General features: G+C 37.6%; 1 protein-coding gene across 4 annotated transcripts in view; it reads left to right on the top strand.

The window, feature by feature from the left end:
- ST7 (suppression of tumorigenicity 7) overlaps positions 1-21095 on the top strand; it is a 309424-nt gene that overhangs the window by 172978 nt on the left and 115351 nt on the right. For all 4 annotated transcript variants that reach the window (XM_061165296.1, XM_061165298.1, XM_061165295.1 and 1 more), the window contains one exon: positions 19648-19762. In XM_061165296.1, coding sequence (XP_061021279.1) covers positions 19648-19762 — 115 coding nt within the window. The remainder of the gene's footprint in view (positions 1-19647; positions 19763-21095) is intronic.

The following is a 21095-nucleotide window of genomic DNA, read 5'->3' as shown; positions in this document are numbered from 1 at the left end:
TACCTCTTTTGCTATCCTGGCCTCTCATTTGACACAGGTCATCACAAGCTTATTAAAACATTTTATTTCTTTTAGGAAACCATGCTTCTTAGTCCTCATGAAGTCTCAGTCTTCCTGGCTAGTTTCTCCTCATCTTCCTAACTTCCCAAATTTGAAGTGTTTCCTGGCCTGTTCTAAGCCTTTTTGATTTCCATGTACGACTCTGGAAAATGACATTTAGACTCAGAGGTTTGAATGCTGATGAATTTATTTGCAGTGTTTATTATGTTCTAGGTATTATTTTAAGTGCTTTACAAATATAAATCACTTAATGCTCATAACAGCCCTTGATGTAGGTGCTTGTTCAAGGTTGCATAGCTAATGCATAGTTCTGAGAAGGTGATCTTCCAATCACCTGCAACAGTAATACCAGGGTGCTAGTTGAGTACCTACTTCATAGGATTGGTGTAAGAATTAAATGGAATAATTCCTGCAAGGCACTTGGCACAGGACTTCACAAAGAATAAGTACTCAGTTAGTGTTGCTATTCTTACCATTACTGCCTAAGGTATATTGTCAAGTGATAAGGAAAGGTGTAATAATAGATGTAGTTTGATTCCATTTTTTTCAATGAAAAATAGATGCTAGTATCAACCCATGGTTCTCAAGCTTTTTGGTCTCAGAGTCCTTTTAAAATTACTAAGGACCTCAAGACTTTTATTTGTGTGGGTTTATCTATTGATGTTTATCATTTCTGAAGCTAAAACTTATTTATGTTCTCAAAGAACCTGTTTCCAAGTAAGGTCACTTTCGTGGGAACCAAGGGTTAGGACTTCAATATAGTTTTTTGGAGTACGCAATTCAATCTATAGCACCAGGTTACAAATAAAAGCAAAACTCTCTGTCAATACTTTCATTCTTTCAAATTTCACCACCTATATCACATTTAGCTAAAGACATGTTTTTTTATGCTTTTGACCATGTTGAACCTTTTCTCAGTCTAGATGATAGGGTTATAACTGCTAAACATTCTTCTTTTGTTCTTAGTCAGGGTTCTTTATAAAAATTAGTGAGAGGAAACTGCAGTTACCTCATCCCTGGATTGTATCCTTCCTATATTTTCAGCCTCATTTCTGCAATTCCCAGTTGAGAACTGGAAGGTTTTCAGTTTTTTTCATGTAAGATCATATTGAGTATTACTATGCACCAGACACTTTGCTAAGAAGTTTACATATACCATCTCATTTAATTCACATACCATGGGTGTCCTATTAAACTGGAAGAATAATTTTTACTCACTGTAACAAGTCAAGAAATAAGGACGTTATTTTCTTTTCTCCACTCCTGCTATTCCATCTCACTAAGGTAACACACTCATGAGTCAGTGTACATCTTTACACCCCCTTTTCTTTGTGCCTATAAATTCATATCTGATCATGTAAGGATTTTGAACAGAGTTGATTTGTATCTTAACCAAGTTTCCATATGAGAATTAAGTCTTCTTGGGGATGTTCAGTTTTGAGCTTCTTCCCTAAGGGGTCTCCTCCACAAGTTTTGAGGTAATACAGTACCATTTTCCCTGACCTCTTCTTTTACAAGTATTTTATCCCTGTACTTTACTGTTCTCAATTTTTATCTCAAATCACTTATTGAGATGATCCCTTCATTAGGGAGAAATTAGGGCCAATGAGCAGAGAGAGACAGGTGTTTTGAGCCAAATTTTAATAACATACAAAAGGGATAAGTGAAGTTCATTAGATTTTGAGCTTCTTGAGTGCTGGTGTGGTCTTTAGTTTTCTCATGTGTCCCTCCCAGCACACTGCACAGTATCTTGTAGACAGACAATCAAGAAAATATTTGAGTCTGTGAATCGGAACTGTAGCATACAGATTCCCAGTTAGCACTTTGCACCTGTGACTTTTCTTTCCTATCCTTTGTTAAGACACCTCTTTGGTAATGGTTTAATTCTACCTTCCTTGGAAGTGGTAATGTTTATTTTTAAACTAATGTGAATTAAAGTGAGTTCTATTTAGAAAATTATTGTAGATGTTCATTATATATAACCCCTTTTAGGTCATTAGAGGTATCCTAGGGTGTAAGCAATTGACCTTTGGGGATTAATTTAATAGTATTAATAGCAAGAGGGTTCCCTTTAAATGATTTATGAAGAGAAGCACTTCTGGTGAAAGCACACTTTAGAAAATATAAACCTCTGGGACTAATCAGACTCTGGAATATTAAGGACTATTGATTTGTGTTTTTGTTTACTTATGGTTATGAAGAAAAATCTTCATGAAATTAAAGATTAAAAAAAATTGGTATGCCCTTCTCAAATTATTTAAAAAAATTAGAGAATATTCTGTAACAGAAATTCTGTTTTATTGCACAGGTAAAAAGATCTTTTCAGAAGAAAAATTTTAAATGAATGTTTTACCAGTTAATTTCTATTCCTTTTTCATCTCTTTTTCCTTATTCTTAAATGCTCTAATTTTATAAGGAATAAAGCTAAAGCATTTAAGGTCACATGATTTCCATTTTATCACTATATCCTTTTTTTCTTGAAATTTGTCTTGGATTATTATGAATAACTTGATCGATGAATTTATTTAGAAGATATTGATTGTTGAGAGAAGTCAAGTACCATTATGTGGACAGGAGGCATAGGAGTAGCATTTTAATAAGTTTAGGCAACCGAGTATCATTTGAGCACAGTTCCATTCAAGCTTTTACAGCAACCACATATATCATTGAACTAAAGACAAAGTGTGCAGCAAAATATGTTAATTCATAGTAAGTGTTCCTAAAGTGTTTGTTGTCATGTTTTCTAGATTCTATTTTTGCAATACTTACAAATAAAGAAAAAGTGAATTTTGAAAGCAAATGCTGTAAATAGTAACACACTGATCTTCAGAGTTTATATGACTTTGAAAACTTTATATGACCTTTGCTTTTTTATCATGATTTGTTTCTCTGGATTTGCCTGATTTATTGAGTTATCTTATTTAATAAGTTATTAGAATTAGTGATTATATAGAAAGGAAAGTTATTTAACTAATAAGCAAATAATAGATTTATTGTTTATTACCTTGTTGCATCAGTAGTGATGAAGCACAGTTTCATCAGCATTATACTCTATATTCACAGTGAAAAGCTGGTGACAGATAATCCCTGAGGCAGATGAGAGTGTTTTATTTATTTACACATGTCATACATGAAAGTTTTACTTGTAGCATAATAAATATATGGCTGATAAGCTAACTGTCAGTGTCAGGGTTTTTCATATATGTGGCCCACATATTTTCATGTGGAGAGTAGAATCCACTATTGAGCTGAGCCTTCAATATATATGCAATGTGAAAAAAAAGAGAAGTCAAGGATGTTTCCAAGGATTTTCCCATGGAAGAAGAGGAGTTCCTATTAGCTAAGATGTGGAAACCTGCAGGTTTGGGGAGGGGAAAGATTAGGAGTTCAGTTTTTAACATGCTGTATTTGAGAGAGCACCTTACTCATTTTTATCATATGGCATCTTGATCTTTTTGTGAATCATAACAAATCTTCACTTTGCTGAGGTAAGGAAACCATTTTATAGAGGAAACATAATGGGACCTCTGGGTTTGATGGAAGAATCTGCCTGTAATGCGGAAGACCTGGGTTTGATCACTGGGTTGGGAAAATCCCTAGGTTGGGAAGATCCCCTGGAGAAGGGAAAGGCTACCCACTCCAGCATTCTGGTCTAGAGAATTCCATGGACTGTATAGTCCATGGGGTCACAAAGAGTCAGACATGACTGAGCAACTTTCACTTCACTTCTAAAATATAGTTGATGAGGAACTCCAATTGTCATACCTTTCATTTAAGAAATCCCAGGAAAGTAAAACCTAGTTGATTTTAGAGAGACCAGGACCATCACAGTCTTGCAAAATATGTAATGCAGTATGTGTTTAATTTATATCTCTATAGATTTTCTTACCATTTTTACTCAATGTTATTTTTCAGGCCTATCTATTTTTACTTCTTATACCTCTGGTATATGTTTGCAAGTTCTAACTTCTGTGTTATATTGTCTCTTATACTCTTACTCTATTTTACTTATCCTTTCCTCAGTGAAGGCCCCCACATGGCCTCCAGTTTCACATTATCACAGCAGTGCCGCAGTGAACATCCTTATAGACATGTGAGAAGCCTTCACTGGGTGTGTAGCCAGGAGTGGATTGTTGGATGTTAGGCATATGCATATTGATTTTAGCATGTCCTGCCAGTACACTTCCCAGAATGGCTGCCTGTGATTGTTTAAATTCTCATCAGCAATACATGACTACGCCCATTTATCTCTGTACTAGGCTGTTTTAAGCACTATATATATGTTATATATATTTCAAATTCATTGCATATAGCTTTTTATAATGTTATTTCGTAATCTGAAAAATATTCTGTCTGTAGTTCCCTCCCTTTTCATTTTGTGTTCTCTTTGTCTTTTTTAACTTTTATTTTTGCTGATTAGTCTTGACAGAGGTGTGTCTTTTTTATAAAACTTTTCAAAAGAACTAGGATTTGGTTCTATTTATTTTGTCAACTTTTTGTCTTTATTCCAGTTTTTCTGGTCATTCTTGTACATTTCTGTTCCTCCTGCTTCTCTTCCTCCCCTCCCCCATTCCGTTTGTTGGCTCTTTACCAGTTTCTTTTGTTAAACACTTAGCTCCCTTTGATTCTAAGTAAGTATCTCTTTATTTCTTTATAATTTCATCTTATTCTGCATAGTATGTTTTTAGCCCCTAGTCGTTGATTCATAATCTTCTTTATATTATCTTTAGAGAACATAAATCATATGATATTGATTTGGGGAAAATTTAATGGAAGCCTCCTCTGAGGTCTAGTATATGGTCAGTTCATAAATGTTATATCTGTTTGAAAGGAGTATGTTTCTGTTGGTTACAAAAGTCTATGTGTTTACTAGTTTAAGTGTACTGCTAATCATGTTATTCACATCTGTATCTGAGCGTATTTTATTTGCTTGCTGTATCAGTTTTTGAGAGGTGTGTGATTGATTATTCATTTCTCATTGTGGTTATGTTATGTATCTCCTTTTTTCTATGTTTGATTAATTGTTGCTTTATATACATTGAGGCTATATTGTTAAATACATTTATGTTGGTAATTATTTTGTCTTACTGATTATTGAGTGTTATAATGCCCCTCTTTGTCCCTTTTACTTTTCTGCCTTGATTTTCTTTTTAACTTGGGTTAAGATGGACTGCTTTGGCTTATTTGGATTTGGATTTGCCTAATATATGTACTTACATATTTTATAATCAAGTTCTCTGTAACTTTTTGATAGACCATTTGGATCTGTAAAATGTTTTGCTGAATATCATCTTTATTCATATCTGACAGTTTTTTTATTTTGGTTCGTATGTTTTTCCCATTTGTGTTTATCATCATTATTATTCTGTTTAGAGTTATTTTTGCTGACATATTCTGTATGTCATACTTTCCCTCTTTGTTTCTTCTTTTCTATTGAATAGGTCTAGTGGTTCAATATTTAAAAATTCTGTTCTATTCTTGTTGTTGTTGTTGTTCAGTTGCTAAGTTGTGTCTGACTCTGCAATTCTATGGACTGCAGCATGCCAGGCTTCTTTCTCTGTCCTTCACTATCTCCCGAAGTTTGCTCAAACTCATGTCCATTGAGTCAGTGATGCCATCCGACCGTCTCATCCTCTGTCAGCCCCTTCTCCTCCTGACCTCATCCTTTCCCCAAATCAGGGTCTTTTCCAATATGTCAGCTCTTTGCATCAGGTGGCCAAAGTATTGGAGCTTCAGTTTCAGCATCAGTCTTTCCAATGAATATTCAAGATTGATTTCCTTTAGGATTGACTGGTTTGATCTTCTTGCAGTCCAAGGGACTTTCAAGAGTCTTCTCCAGCACCACAGTTTGAAAGCATCAATTCTTCATCACTCAGCCTTCTTTATGGTCCATTTCTCACATCCATATATGACTACAGGGAAAACCATAGCTTTGACTATATTATTCTTGTGGTCCCTACTAACTAAGGATCCATGCTTATATTTATGTTTCTTGATCAGCTATTAAGTTTATCAGTGCCTGTACCATTTTCCCAAATGATAATTTTCTTAGCCTGTACTTGCACCTTCTCTCATTCACACCTCAACCAGGGACTTTTGTAAACAGTTTCTCCCTCTGTGAGATGTACAGGGAGAACTGATGTCTGAGTCTCTGCTCTCTTGGCCATGCTGCTTCTGTCACCAGGAATCAGTGAAGCTGTTGACTTCTAGGGTGAACAGAGAGATGATTATTGAAAAAAGACATTTTGGCTGACCTGGGCCAGGGGGAACAGAAACCATGAAGCAGGCAAAGCCAGCAGTGCATGTGATGGCCAATGGGAGGCCAATGATCTGGGTCTTTTGCATTCCCTTTTTAAATAATCAATACATAAGCATTGAATATATCTCCTTTCTGGTCAATTGTCTGTCCTGCTTGCTAAGAGCAGATACTCCCATAGCCTTCTGCCTCGCCATGGGCTTAGAGATATTGCCTCTGTGACTCAGGAGTCCACTGGTACACAGGCTGCTTTCTGAGGTATGAGTCTGTCCACATAGAAGCTAGGACGAGCCGTTTAAAACATAGTCATTCTTTGGCTTAAAACCTTGTAGTGGTCTCTCATCTCATTCTTAACTTAAACTCCGTGAGTGGCTTAGAAGGCTCTACATTCTCCAGCCCTCCTTTCTGCTCTGTGCTCACTGTGCTCCAGCCACACAGGCCTTCTTCCTGTTTGCTGAGCGCGCCAGACTCACTGCCTCTTCAGGATCTTCACTTGCTGGAAGCCTTCCCTGGAATTCTCCTCTTCCAGTCTCATGACTGGCTCCCTCACCACTTCAGTTTCTGCTTAAACATCTCCTTCACAATCCCACCTTCTCTGTCCTCCCTCTCTGACTACTGTATTTAAACCCGCCTCTGCCTGCTTTGCCAGCATTCCTTAAAACCTTTCTTGGCTTCATTCATTCTCCTTAGAATGTGTACCACCTGATAGTCTCTCCATTTATTTATCTGCATATTTACTTTCCACCTTCACTAAAATGTCATTTTCAGGAAGGAAGGTTTTTTTTTTTTTTTTTTTTTAATGTTTACTACTGTACCCCAGGAGAGCAATGCTTGGCATGTAGAGCCTCTCAGTAACCAGTTGAAAAATGAGCCACTGAATGGAATGGATGTGGAATGAAAGAAATTGTATAATCAGGAAAACCTAGGAGCCCACAGGTTTTCAGCCTGAGCGGCTTCTTGATGGTCATAGCATTTATAGAAAGGAAGACAGATAGGAGAGGAACAGAGTTTCAGGGGAAAGCAGGGATTCTGTTTTGGCCACATTAAATTTGAAATGGCCTTTTTACCTCCAGGTAGAGATATCAGGAAATGGCAACCCATTCCAGTGTTCTTGCCTTGAGAATCCAAGGGATGGGGGAGCCTGGTGGGCTGCCATCTATGGGATCACACAGGGTCGGACACGACTGAAGTGACTTAGCAGCAGCAGCAGCAAGGATATCAGGAGGACAACTGGGTATGTGTCTGGAACTCGGGGGTGAAGAATTTGGGAGTTATCAACATATATGTAGGAGTTAAAACCCTGGTATTGCGTGAAATCATGTGTGCAGAGATGAACAAAGGTTCATCTCTATATGAAATCATGTAGACAGAGAAGAAGGTTAAGAAGTGAGCTCTGTGGTCTCCAGCGTTGATGGGTTGGGTTGAGGAGAAGCATCCAGTGGCTTCTGAGAAAGAGCACCTGGAAATGAATGAGATCAGTAGATGCTGGTCAAAGAGTTGCATAGATGAGACTCATCTAGATGTCACAGTCTGGAGTTTGGCTATGACCTTGGATTATTTAACTACAGGAGAGGGACAGTCTTTTCCTTAGAGATGGCAAAACAGTTGAGGATCTTGAATACTAGGTGGGATGTTTACACGGACTGTAATCATCTACATGGAGGGTAGGACTTGAGATTAAGAATAAGAGTTGGAGACAGGTGGCGTCAGAATCTTCAGTGTATGTCTGTCACCTGGTAGAAAACCCAGTCTGATGGTGGCAGGTGCTAGTGCTTTATGGTGTGCGCTTCAGAGGAGTAGGAAGTGGGCCCCAGGGCTGAGCAGTAACAATCTAGATGTGCTTTGGGGAACTAGGAGAAGCCAGCCTTGCATCCTGCTGGTGACACAAGCTTTGTCTGGGAAATTGACAGAAGCTGTGAACTCAGACTCATGTTCTGTAAATAGCTAATGGATGTGTTGGAAAATTTGTAAGTCATGGACTCAGGTTTCAAAAGGGTAGAGTAGAAAGATTTGGGGAGGAAGAAGAACACTGGAAGGCCAAAAGATTACAGAGTGGTGTGTGGATGACTGTCAGGGTTGGAGTACTGACCTGTTGCTATAAAAGCATTTCTGATAACTGTAAACTTTCAGCATGACCCTGTTGTGAAATGCCTGTCAGGATGACTATTTGTTCACTGTGCCTGAGATAACCAGATGAGTTAATCTTCTGACTAGAGTTATTTACCGTTACCTGTGTGGATGTGGAAGGGTGTCTGCCATACACAGTTATTGTGGTTTTGACATAAAAAGTCCTTTCTGGCAGTAACTGTTGGCCAGTATGTTTAGCTGCTCCTTGAGGCCACTCCTGGAACAGGAGAGCCACGTCATGTCATCACAGATGGAAGGATGTTTATTGTCTTATTTCCTGTTACCAGGCTTGTGTCCTACCTGTTTGAAATAGGCATCAAATTGTTCAGATTTGTTCATGATTTCAGGGCTAGGGCACAGCCCTATTTGAAGCAGTTTAAGATGATAAAGAAAATGTTTTACTCAATGTGTTCCCTCTCAGTTTTGAAGATCGGTATAGATTATTATTTACCCAAGACAGGATAAGGCTGACTTCTCTGCCCTCTTCTCCAGCTTCACCTTCAGGGTTCCTGAAACTGCAGTTTACCCTAGAGTTTAAAGTAAGGAGAAATTTTAGATGTATATTGACAAAATATTATAACATAGATGAAACAGTGTTACTCTCAAGATCCTTGCTTTTGGAAAGGAATGTTAGAGGTCTTGCATGCGTGTGCATGTGTGTGTGTGTGCATGTGCATGCTCAGTCATGTGTGACTCTTTGCAATCCCATGGACTGTAACCCGCCAGGCTCCTCTGTCCATGGAATTTTCCAGTCAAGAATACTGGCGTGGATTGCCATCTCCTCCTCCAGGGGATCTTCCCGACCCAGGGATCAAATCCGTCTCTCTTGCATCTCCTCCATTGGCAGGCAGATTCTTTACCAACTGGGCCACCAGAGTGAGGTGAAAAGCAAGAAGGTCACTAAGGAAGGTAGAGGTTGAGGAAGAGAATCTTTGAAGATTCCTAAATTATGACCAGGGCTGCCTTTGTTTTATCTTTAACTGATTGAGTAACAAATGGAAGAGAAAGTTGTATATTGAAAATATTTTTATTAGGATCTGTATAAATCCAAAGCTTGTCTCGTTCACTAGAAATTTTTAAGGAAAATTTCTTTCTCTGTAATGAACTGAGCATAATTCTGATAAGAAAAGTAGGTAATTAGATAACCTTCCATCCCTCTGAATGTTTGTGAGGGACAGGGTGGGCGGCAGTGGGGGGGGGGTGTCATACCAAGCTGTCATTGGATGATTCACCATCATCCCCACACAACTTCCACTTCCCTTTCCAGTTCTTGGTGATGAATATTTTTATATTATGTGCTCAGTTCAGTGAAGAAGTAGTTAACTAGTGATTTAACTAACTGTGAATATCATGCATTGGTCATATAACTTTGCAATAGATGCAATTTAGTATATTCTTTTAGATTCACTCTGAAAATGACATTTTCTTATTGATGTATGTTTATGCCTCTCAGGACTGCATTTTATAGAGATCTGTGTAACTGAAACTCTCAGGGGCCTCTGAGGACACTAGTAAACAATTGTTTTGCTTTCATGGCCCTCAGTGTTGGTAAAAATCAATGACAAAATAATAGGCATGCAATACAGAGTGTATTTTCTGTTTATGTCCTTATTTGAAACTGTAATTAAGCCATATCAAACTTGCAACTGTAAGAAAATAGTATCTGCTGTTTGAATATAATACAGGCCAAGTTCTATAAACTTTAATTAGGCCAAGCTTGCATTGACCTCAGTAGGAATCTGGCTAAGAATCTCTTTTAATTACCTCTGCCTTGAAATATGTAAGAATTTTCACATTGCTTTTCTCACTCAAAGAACAATGCATGGATAGCTAAACTACTAAAATGTTTAAATAGATACAAATCAAACTTGAAAAGTTTAAACTGTTGTTTTCATCCTGTAAGTCAGCTGAGAAAGAGCATACAGATTGTAGTTCTAAATTATGTCCATAGAGTATTTCAAATCCAGTAAATTAACTCTCCTTTTTTTTCCTCCTACTTGAGCTCATAAATGTTAACCTTAGAAGTGTCTCAAATTCTTTCATTGAAATAAAGTTGAACTGACAATAGCCAGATGATGTAAAATTGAAACTGAAATTCTATCCTTGGCCCATCCCGTGTTCTTCTCCCTAGGTATTAGAGGAATCATAGGAGAGTTAATGTTTTCATTGTACATGAACTGTAATATTTGGGCAAAACAGGGCATATAAATTTCTTACTGCCAGGAGAAAGCAATTACCAATGCAGGGAAGATAGCTGACAATAAACAAACAAAACTATACTAGATAGGAGTTTAAACATTTATGTAGAATGACTTAGCTTATAGAAAACAGGCCTTTGTAGTTATCATATGCCTTCATTTGAGTTTCTTAGTAGGAAGGCTAATTATGTCACCAAGCTATTTTTTGCACATTATTTTAAAATAAATAAATAAATCAAGATACGTTCTATTGTGCAGTTAAACCCCAAAAGGAAACTGTCGCACACAGCAAAACAAATAGCTCACTTTTCCAGCCCCAGCTTGTGTCTGGGTGCACTGTGAGCTGCATATTGTCCTTCTCTTGCAGATGAGAAAAGTCAGCTCACCTGGTGCCAGGTGAGCTGTATGGGCGCCAGGTCTGTGGTGACCCTGCTTTGGGATGTGCCGCCTCCCCGCACTGAGTTGTTTTCAGCAGCCCCCCTGCCATGCCCAGTGCCTTCTCCTTTACTTTGAAAACAGTGTGTCCTAGGAATCTTTGTGGTTCTGGAGAAGAAGCAGGAAGGAATTTTATGACAGAAGAGTTTTCTTGATAGGTGGTCTCATCTAAGTCTAACCCCAACCTCAACTCCAACCGCAGTCCCAGGACTAAGGGGATAGAGAGGGAAGGAACTTACAGTCATCTTAACTCTGAAGCATCCTTGAAGGTAAAACAATAATTCATATAGTTCTTCACACCACATCTGTCCATGGCCCTACTCTCTGGAACTCAGATGGAGGAGAACTGGGTCTCTAAGATGTGGTTCATCTGAGATTAGCTATCATTATCTTGTCATTATTATCAGATTCAAGTGCAGAACATTAAAATCTATTAGCTCAAGTTTTTTTTGTTGTTTGTTTTTTGAGGAAATTCTCTAAATGTTGTTTAATCAGACACTGTCCTTTTCTTAGATGCTAGCAATATTTTAAGGAGCTATAGTCAAACCCCCAACAGGAAGAAGTTATTTTGCTTCAAAAGGCAATTAGAAAATAGGAAAAAAATTAAAGTCTAAATGAGTAGTATGAAACTCCTGAGGAATTACAAATGTAAAGTACATCTAATGAGCTTCCTATGTTTGAGGAAGCGACTTTATATATAAAAGTTTAAATACATTGAAAAATAACCTCACTACTCATAATTAATTATAGTTAATAATAAATAGTAGTAAGTTAATAATTAAAACCTTTATCATAAAACAATATAAAGCTATAGACCCCCATGTGACTGCCGTTCACAACCATCCATCTCTCCTTAGGTACCAGGAACTTTGTTTGTTCAGTTAGTTTTCATATGTTTATATATAATATACCCATGAACAATATGTAGAATCATTTTGTGTGCATTAAAAGTTTTAATTGTTATACTCTACAGGCTGTTTCCTAGAGTATTTCTAGAGAACTCAAAGCTGCTTTATGTTTGTCTACATTAAGATATATTAAACATAATATATTATTCCTTTTTTCCTGCTGAATAGCATTTTGTCATGAGTATGCCTCATTTGATCTATCCATTCAGCATGTTTATACAGTGCTCCTCCTCCTGTGTGTGAATCCTCAGAAATGTGTATGAATGGTCTCTAGGAAACGGAGCTGGAAGAGGAAGTGTTGGGTTGTAGAGTAGGCCTTTTTCCATTTTACTATGGTCTGTCAAACCAGCTGTGTGTAAGAGATGTTCTATTTTTCAAATGTAATATCACTATGATACTCATTTTATGAAGACTTTTTGTTTTTTGAAGCTTATTCCTGTTAACCAGGGGCTGGCAACTTAAGGCCTGTGGCCAAATCTGATCTGTTTCTGTAAGTTGTTCCATTGAAACCTAGCCTCACTCGTTCATTTATGTACTGTCCATGGCAGCTCACATGTTGTACTGTCTTGAGTAGTCACAACACAGACCATATGGCTTCCAAAGCCCAAAGTCTTTACTCTCTGGATCTTTACAGAAGAAATTTTGCTGACTCCTGAAATTATAGTATTACCTACTGTCACTCTGTTTATTGTTTTGCTCTTTAAATTATCTAGTATTCAGCTACATAAATAAATATGATAATTTCAGAATATGAGAGAAGCAATGGAAAATGGTTGAGTGAGCTGGTTACAATAGATAGATGGTAGAGAGAGTCTGGGAAGATGCCATTTGAACCGAGACCCAGGAGATACGAAAACTGAGGCTCAGCGAGTAATATGTACAAAATCACACAGATAGTAAGAGGTGTAAGTGGGATTTAAGCTCAGGAATAACTCCAAATATAGAGGGCTCTTTCCTCTGTAATATAGCCATGTTCATATATTCAAACAAACACAATACCAAGCAAATAGGTAAGTGTTATAACAAAGAAGCATCAGCAAAATTGTTTAGTTCTCCTAGACTTGGCAGGCCAGAGACAAGGTTTTGATGTATTGAAATTTGGAATCGGTACTGATGACTAGGTTTGAATCATAGTCCCGGCACTGACTTGGCTGAGTCACTTAAATTTGCAGCCTTCATTGTTGTTTGGAGGGGTGGGGGCAGGCGGGAGCTGTCTGTAAACTGAGGAGGGTGTTTGGATGATCTCCACGGGCTCTTCTGGCTCTCACTTTCTATGATGCTGTGACTTTAGGAGGTGGCATTTGATCTAGGCTTTGGAGGGTGGGGTGATTTTGACAGGCTGCCTTGTAAATGAAGAGAAAAGGTATTCCAGGTGGTATGAAGAGTCTGAACAAAAACACAGTGGCTAGTAACTGTAGAAAGAATTCTACGGATGGTTATAATGGTCTGGTCTGACAAGGCTAGAGTTTAATCCTGAGAACACAGGGGAGGCAGGAGTCTGGCACTGAGCAGAGGGAGATCCTGAAAGTTATGCTTCAGAGCTGAGATGTTTTCCCTTGGAATTAGAGGATTTAAAAGGTCCTCCGCCTTGAGCATCCCTGCCCAGTGACCAGCCTCTCTCTTGCTATGAAATTTCAGTGATGGAGACTTCTATAGACCATCTGTTCGTTTTCTGACAACTCTAAGAAAATTCTTCCTTACCTGAGTCAAAGTGTATGAGTTCTAGCTATACCTTTTACAAGAGGCAGTTTATGCACAGTCATTGGAAGATTTTAAATGGTAGAGGAACATATATACATACATATATGAAAATATGCTTATACATATTCTTTTCTAGATTCTTTTTCATTATAGGCTATTACAAGATATCAAATATAGTTCCCTAGGCTATGCAGTAGGTCCTTGTTGTTTATCTGTTTTATAGTAGGTCCTTGTTGTATATCTTTTATATATAGTAGTGTGTATCTGTTAGTCCCAAACTCTTAATTTATCCGTCCTCCCTCCTTTCCCCTTTGGTTAATCACATGAGTCTGTTTTGTAAATAAGTTCATTTGTACCATTTTTTTATGTTCCACATGATATCATATGAAATTTGTCTTTCTCTGGTTGACTTGCTTTTCTTAATATGTTAATCTCTAGGTCCGTCCGTGTTTCTGCAAAGGACATTATTTCATTCTTTTTATTTCATGGCTGAGTAATATTCCATTGTATATATGTACCACATCTTCTTTATCCACTCATCTGATGACAGACACTTAAGTTGTTTCCACGTCTTGGCCATTGTAAATAGTGCTGCTATGAGCATGGAAAGTGAACTGAAAATGTTAATTGCTCAATTGTGTCCAACTCTTTGCAACGCTCTGAACTGTAGCCACCAGGCTCCTCGGTCCCTGGAATTCTCCAGGCAAGAATACTCGTTGCCATTCCCTTCTCCAGGAGATCTTCCTGACCCAGGGATCAAACCCAGGTCTCCTACATTGTAGGCAGATGCTTTACCATCTGAGTCACCAGGATGCGAACATGGGGGTGCATGTATTTTTTTGAATTAGTGTTTTCATCTCTTCTAGATCAATGCCCAGGAATGAGATTGCTGGATCTTGTTGGTAACCCTGTTTTTAGTTTTTGAAGGAACCTCCATGCTGATCTCCTTAGTGGCTGTACCAATTTACATTATCACCAACGATGTAGGAGGGTTTCTTTTTCTCTACAACTTCTCCAGCATTTATTATTTGTAGACGTTTTGAGGATGGCCATTCTGACTGGTGTGAGGTGATATCTCATTGTGGTTTTGATTAGCATTTCTCTCATAATAGCAATGTTGAGCATTTTTTCATGTGCTCATTAGCCATCTGTATCTTTGGAGAAATGTCAATTTAGGTCTTCTGCTCATATTTTGATTGGGTTGTTTATTTTTTTGATAATGAGCTGTATGAGCTCATTGTATAACTTAGGAATTAAGACCTTGTCAGTTGTGCCGTTTGCAAATATTTTTTCTCCCATTCCATATGTTGTCTTTTTGTTCTGTTGATGATTTCCTTTGCTGTGCAGAAATTTCTAAGTTCAAGATCCCATTTAAAAATTTTTGCTTTTATTTCTATTGCCTTGGCAGACTGACCTAAGAAGACTGCTATAATTTGTCAGAGAAGATTCTGCCTATATTTTCTTTTAGGAGTATTTTGTGTCATGTCCTATACTTAAGTCTTTAAGCCATTTTGAGTTTATTTTTGTATATGATGTGAGGGAGTGTCCTTGCTTCATTAATTTACATGTGGCTCTCCAGCTTTCCCAGCACCACTTGCTGAAGAGATTGTCTTTTCCCCATTGTGTACTTTTGCCTCCTTTGTTGAGGATTAATTGACCACAGCGGGGTAGATTTATTTCTGGGCTCTTTTCTGTTCTGTTCATCCATATATCTGCTTGTGTGCCAGTACCGTGCTATTTTGATTATTGTAGCCTTGTAGTATTGTCTGAGGTCTGGGAGGGTTAGACCTTCCACTTTGTTCTTTCTCAGATTGCCTTAGCAATTCTGAGTCGTTTGTGGTTCCATATAAATATTGGGATTTTTGTTCTTGTTCTCTGAAGAATTTCATGAAGGATTGCATAAAAATTATAGATTGCTTTGGTAATATGCCCATTTTAATAATATAAGTTCTTTTAATCCAAGAGCATGGGATTTTTTCCATTTCTTTGAGTCATCTTAAATTTCCTTTATCAATGTTTTATAGTTTTCAGAGAAGTCAATATTCTCAAAAAGAGTTTTTCCACCCCCATCTAAAGAATGTACATATATTTCTTTTAAAAATATTACAACTTATGGTAAATATGAAGGAAGCAATAAAAATCACCTTTAATCTCATTAACTAGAAAATAACTACTGGTAAAACATTTTGGTCTATTTCTAACCAAGTATGTCTCTATGCATAGATACCAAAGAAAAGCTTGATATTATTGTCAAGTTTTGTTCGTATCTTGCTTTTTCTAATGTAATGTCACATGTCTACATTTCCCAGGCCATGCCATTAATAATTATTTGATAATTTAGCTACTAATGACTATATATTGTAGTCCCAAAGATGACTATATCTTATTTTATGTAAATGTCTCATAATAGATAAATTTTTAAGTTGCTTGCATTTTTCATCACTGTAAATTATGTTGTAAAAAACAGTCTTGTTTGTCAGTTTGTATTCACATCTGCCTGTTCCCACACCAGTGGTTGCTTTTTAAGCAGGGTTGTGATGGACTCAAGTGTGTTTGTTTGAAAAATTGTTATGAAAGTAACGTGAAGAGTGGGTTGGAAAAAGTTGATTCCAGAAGTAGGCAGAGGAAAGATGCTGTTTGAGCAATTTAGGCCAAGTATAAGAGCATAAGCTAAATTATTGGTAGCAAGGTCAGAGAAAAGAGGAAGCGGTAATGTTTCTTAAAGTGTTTGTTTTATGTTTGTTTTTTTGCATGACAGAATTTTCTTTGAACTTGATGAAAGCTGGCTGCATTTCTTTTTTACATATTAATTCAGGGGTTTAAAGACCTCTAAGGATGTGGGTATAGTGGGCACGCCATAGAGATTCTTAATGCAGGGCTTAATGGTTCTTTTCCAAAATAGGAAATACCAAGGGGACGAACAGGTTTGAAGGGTTGGCTTTGGAAGGAGAAATTTATGAGCCTAGTGTTAGATGGATCGGGTAAAACTGTCAGGGAGAGAGCTTATGAATTGATGTAATGGCTTAGGAGAGAGGTCAGAGCAGAATATGAGGATGTGGGAGCCATGCCAACAAAAGTGGTGGTATTGAGACCCCGGACATGAAAGTGTCCTAGAGATCAGCGTGTTTATGCAAAGAATACTTGGGACATACCCAGGCAGACAGCTTACTCCTAAGTAGCAGAAAAGGGGGAAACTAGAGAAGGAGCTATAAGATGAGTATGAAGAAAACCAGAAGAAAATGGGATGGAGGAAGCCAAGAGAGACAAGAGTTTCAAGAAGTCATCAAACTGTCAAATGTTGCAGAGGTCAAGCAAGAAAAGGACTGGAGGGCGTCCACAGGAGCAATTTAAGTCACCTGGAAATGTGGGATGAGCAGATTCAGAGAAATTGTGGGGCTGAAAGCCAGATTGTAGCTTACGGTGAGGAGTGAAGGGAGCGGAGGGAGTAGAATACTCATGGCTCTTCTCTAAGAAAGCCTGTTGTGAAAGGCTGGAGAAGGTCTGGTGATAACTGGAGTGAGATGGGGCAGTGGAAGGTTCACTGTTTCTTCTTGTTTATATTCAGGAAGCAAAGCTAGATTTCCAAATTGTAATATGACTTTGGTTGCCTTTCCAACATTTGCTATTTGCTATGTTTAAAATTCTTTTATTGGTGATTGTTTTTTGGACATGATATGTTCTGTCCAAGCATCCAGTGAAAACATTGCTGCCCAACTCCTAGCATCTTCAAGTTCTATTTAAACAAGCCCAGACCTCCATGTTTGCTCATAGTTTCATTGGATCTTTTAAATGTATTTATTTATATTAATCAAAGAATAATTACTTTACAATATTGTGATGGCCTCTGCCATACGTCAGCATGAATTGGCCATAGCATACATGTGTTAGATTTTAATTAGATTCCCCTTTCAGTTTTTAAGCTTCAACATACTAGTTTTTGGAATTGCGGTTTTTAAATTACAGAATATGACTTGAGTCCTTGAAGTTTGACCTCTACCTAAAGAATTGATCAAAAATGGTTAATGTTTAAATGTTGCAGTTTAGTGAATGTCTTTATTGTATTGCCAAATGCTGAGTGATGGAGAGATTTAATTCTAACAAGCACTAATTAGAAAGAGAAAAAAATTTAAAAGTGATGTGAACCAGAATCAGAATAAACCAGACAAAGAATACTTTTATTGGTTGCAGAACATCAACAATGTATGATATAGTCTTATTCACTTCCTTTACTAGCAGTGGAAATACTGCAGGCTGTCTCTAGGGGGTTTAGACAGGCTTATTGAAGACATAATCATTTTGATAGGTGTTATTTGTTGGTAATATGATGCCTTGAAGCTGCAGAAAATTATTTGTTTTTAGAGATATGCTAAATGGTTCTTGGATTTTTTAAAAAGAAAACAATATGGCAAAGGTTTCTAACTTGGAAAAAGTGAATAGTCATTGCAGTGTTTCCACTGGTTTCTTGTTTAATAATAAATTTGTCTATTTTGAGGGGTATTATTTCTCTCAGCACAATTGCTTTAAATATGTTGACATCAAAAAAATAAGTATTACTTCTTTAGAGGTCACTGTGTTATAATAGAAAACACTTATCCATTTAGTAAATTAAATAGAGGGTATATATGTATACGGGCTTCCCTGGTGGCTCAGGCAGTAAAGAATCTGCCTGCAATGTGGGAGACCTGGGTTCGATCCCTGGGATTGGAAGATCCCCTGGAGGAAGGCATGGCAACCCACTCTAGTATTCTTGCCTGGAAAATCCCCATGGAGAGAGGAGCCTGGTGGACTATAGTCCATGGGGTCACAAAGAGTAGGATATGACTGAACGACTGTGTGTGAACACACACACACATATATGAATACATCACTACATACTTACACATGTATATATGTGCGTGTGTGACTTTGCTTTGTAAAGAACCTGGTTGTCTTTTCCTTAAGGTGAGATTTACTTTTCTTGAGGATAAGATTTTACTCTGAAATTCTTGGTCATGTCCTTTCTTCTTTCTCTTTGTTTTCCAATGAGATTCATTATCATAGCTTTTAACTGCCTTTGGACCTCTCTTCCTCCGGTTGCTGTCTAGAACCTGAGCCTTTCCTTTAATCGTTCCTTCACCATTCTAGCCTGTTCTCTTGCTCCTTGACTTTTCATTGAATCTAATTCAGTTTTCCCAGGCTAAATCTCATCGTTTGACATCTTTGCCACTGTCCTTGGGCTGCTGAGCCCTGAGCTGAAATTTGACAACAGTGCCAATTGAAGACTCTCTCAATCCGTGGTCTCCAGTCTGTTGGGGCCCAAGACAGCCTCTGTAATCCTTGATTGTTCCACACTTTCACCACCGTCTTCCTACTTCCTCCCTGTCACCTGTTCCCTCAGTCTTGAAAAATAATCTTGACTCCTGTTTTATTGAGACCAACAGGCAGGAACTCCTTAACATCATCTTCTTTTACTGCCATTCTTTATCACTACCTGCAAATTTTCTCAACACATGTCACCTTCTAGTTATTTTCCTACATTTTGTCTTTAACTTGGCTATCAGGCTGCTCAAAAGAGCAATGCCTTTTGTTTCTCCTTCTACCCTCTGGCTTCCATCCAGAACTGCTGTTAACACCTAGGAGACAGTTTTCCACCTTCACCTTATTTGGCCTTAAAGGCATTTTAACATTCAGTACTACCTCTAATCATCTTCCTCAGTGTTCATAAAACTCCTCACTTTTGGATTTTTCTCCCACCTTAGATTCTCACAAATTCAAAGTCGCTGTTCCCAAAATAGCATGAAAAAATTTAAGCGTTTAATGCTTTACAACATAATAATTGATGTGAATGCTTGTAATTTAGTATTAATTGTACTTCTAAAAATTATACTATACTTTATTTATATATAGTATATAAATAACTCAGTATTAGTTATACCTTAACAAATAAGAAACATTAATTTTTCCTTGGTTTCTTCTTTCCTAGTTAATGAAGGAGTTCCCTCTCCTGAGCATGTTCAACATCCATGAGAACCTTTTAGAGGCTCTCCTGGAACTACAAGCATATGCTGATGTTCAGGCAGTCTTAGCAAAGTATGACGGTAAGTCCTTGGGTACTTTTATCTACTTGAGTATTCCTCTCTTCTTGATGTATTTCAATGATTAGATGAGAAGGATCATTTCAAATAGCACAGCACTTTGATAACTATTGTGTTGGAGAATTTCTACCTGATTTCCATGGTCAGGAATCACTCAGAACCTCTGCAGGCAGCACATGCCCTGTGGGAACAGCACTGCCCCCCAACTGGTTGACTGTGACCACTACCTGTTGGTCATGTAGATCTTTGAAGCAATACAACAGCTGGGTTTTGTTATTGTTTAGCTGCTAAGTCGTGTTCGAATCTTTGCAACCCCATGGACTGTAGCCCACCAGACTCCTCTATCCATGGTATTTCTCAGGCAGGAATACCGAAATGAGTTGCCATTTCCTTCACCAAAAACAGCTCGTAGCTTCTGCTACAAACTTGTGACAGTTCAGTAATGTTTGAAGATGAAATCATGGCCCCTTCACCCCAGGTCTTCTCTTCTTTAGCAGAATAACTCCCATTTCTTCACATGAGAGCCTATGCAGTCCCTTTGCCATTCTATCCTACTCACCCATGAGCTTATTTTATTTTGCTTTTTCTTAATAAACCAGAAAAATAAGCTGATACCACCAGATATTTGAAAAATCTTCTACTCAATTGTCATTGTCTTTGAATTTACTATTTGATTAATTATACACAATTTTCTACATAGTTAGCTGCTAGAATCTCTGCAGAATTTCATACCATTCTGCCATGTTCCACTAACTCTCTCCCCAAAATAAATATATTTGTTTATAAAATGGATGTTAGGAAGTGATTGTTTATGTTACATGATTTTTTTTTTACTTTATAAAATATTCTTTATTAAGTAAGCATTTTTAGTGCATTTAAAGAATTATTGACATGTACACACTGCTACATTTAAAATAAAATGCCTTTCCATGAAAAAAGAAAGAATTATTCAGGTCAAAATTTCTAGCAATTCATCAAACATGTAGAGCAAACTATACTATTTGAGTCTTATTTTTGACATACAGTTCCTCAAAAGGTGTCTCTGAAATAGGTTAGAGTCGTTACCCACTGCAGCTGGAGGAACTGAGGCATCGTGAGACTGTTTTCGTTTTGCTTTATTGTTAATTCTTGCTCAGACTGATGGAAACTAAAAGCCCTCAGCCAGTGATGGCACCGCTTGGCCTGTGCAAACATGAGCACCCTGTGTAAGAAAATATATGCTACCTAGTATGGAACTGATTTTAGAAAGAGAGAAGAATGTGGCACGCTTTACAGTAAACAAAATAAAGACTGTTTGGCCTTCATGTCAGCTCACTTTGTTCTCTGTTTATATGCT

The sequence above is a fragment of the Dama dama genome, chromosome 18 (assembly GCF_033118175.1).
Source record: "Dama dama isolate Ldn47 chromosome 18, ASM3311817v1, whole genome shotgun sequence".
NCBI classification, from domain to species: domain Eukaryota; kingdom Metazoa; phylum Chordata; class Mammalia; order Artiodactyla; family Cervidae; genus Dama; species Dama dama.
This window is presented reverse-complemented; position numbering and strand designations above follow the sequence as displayed.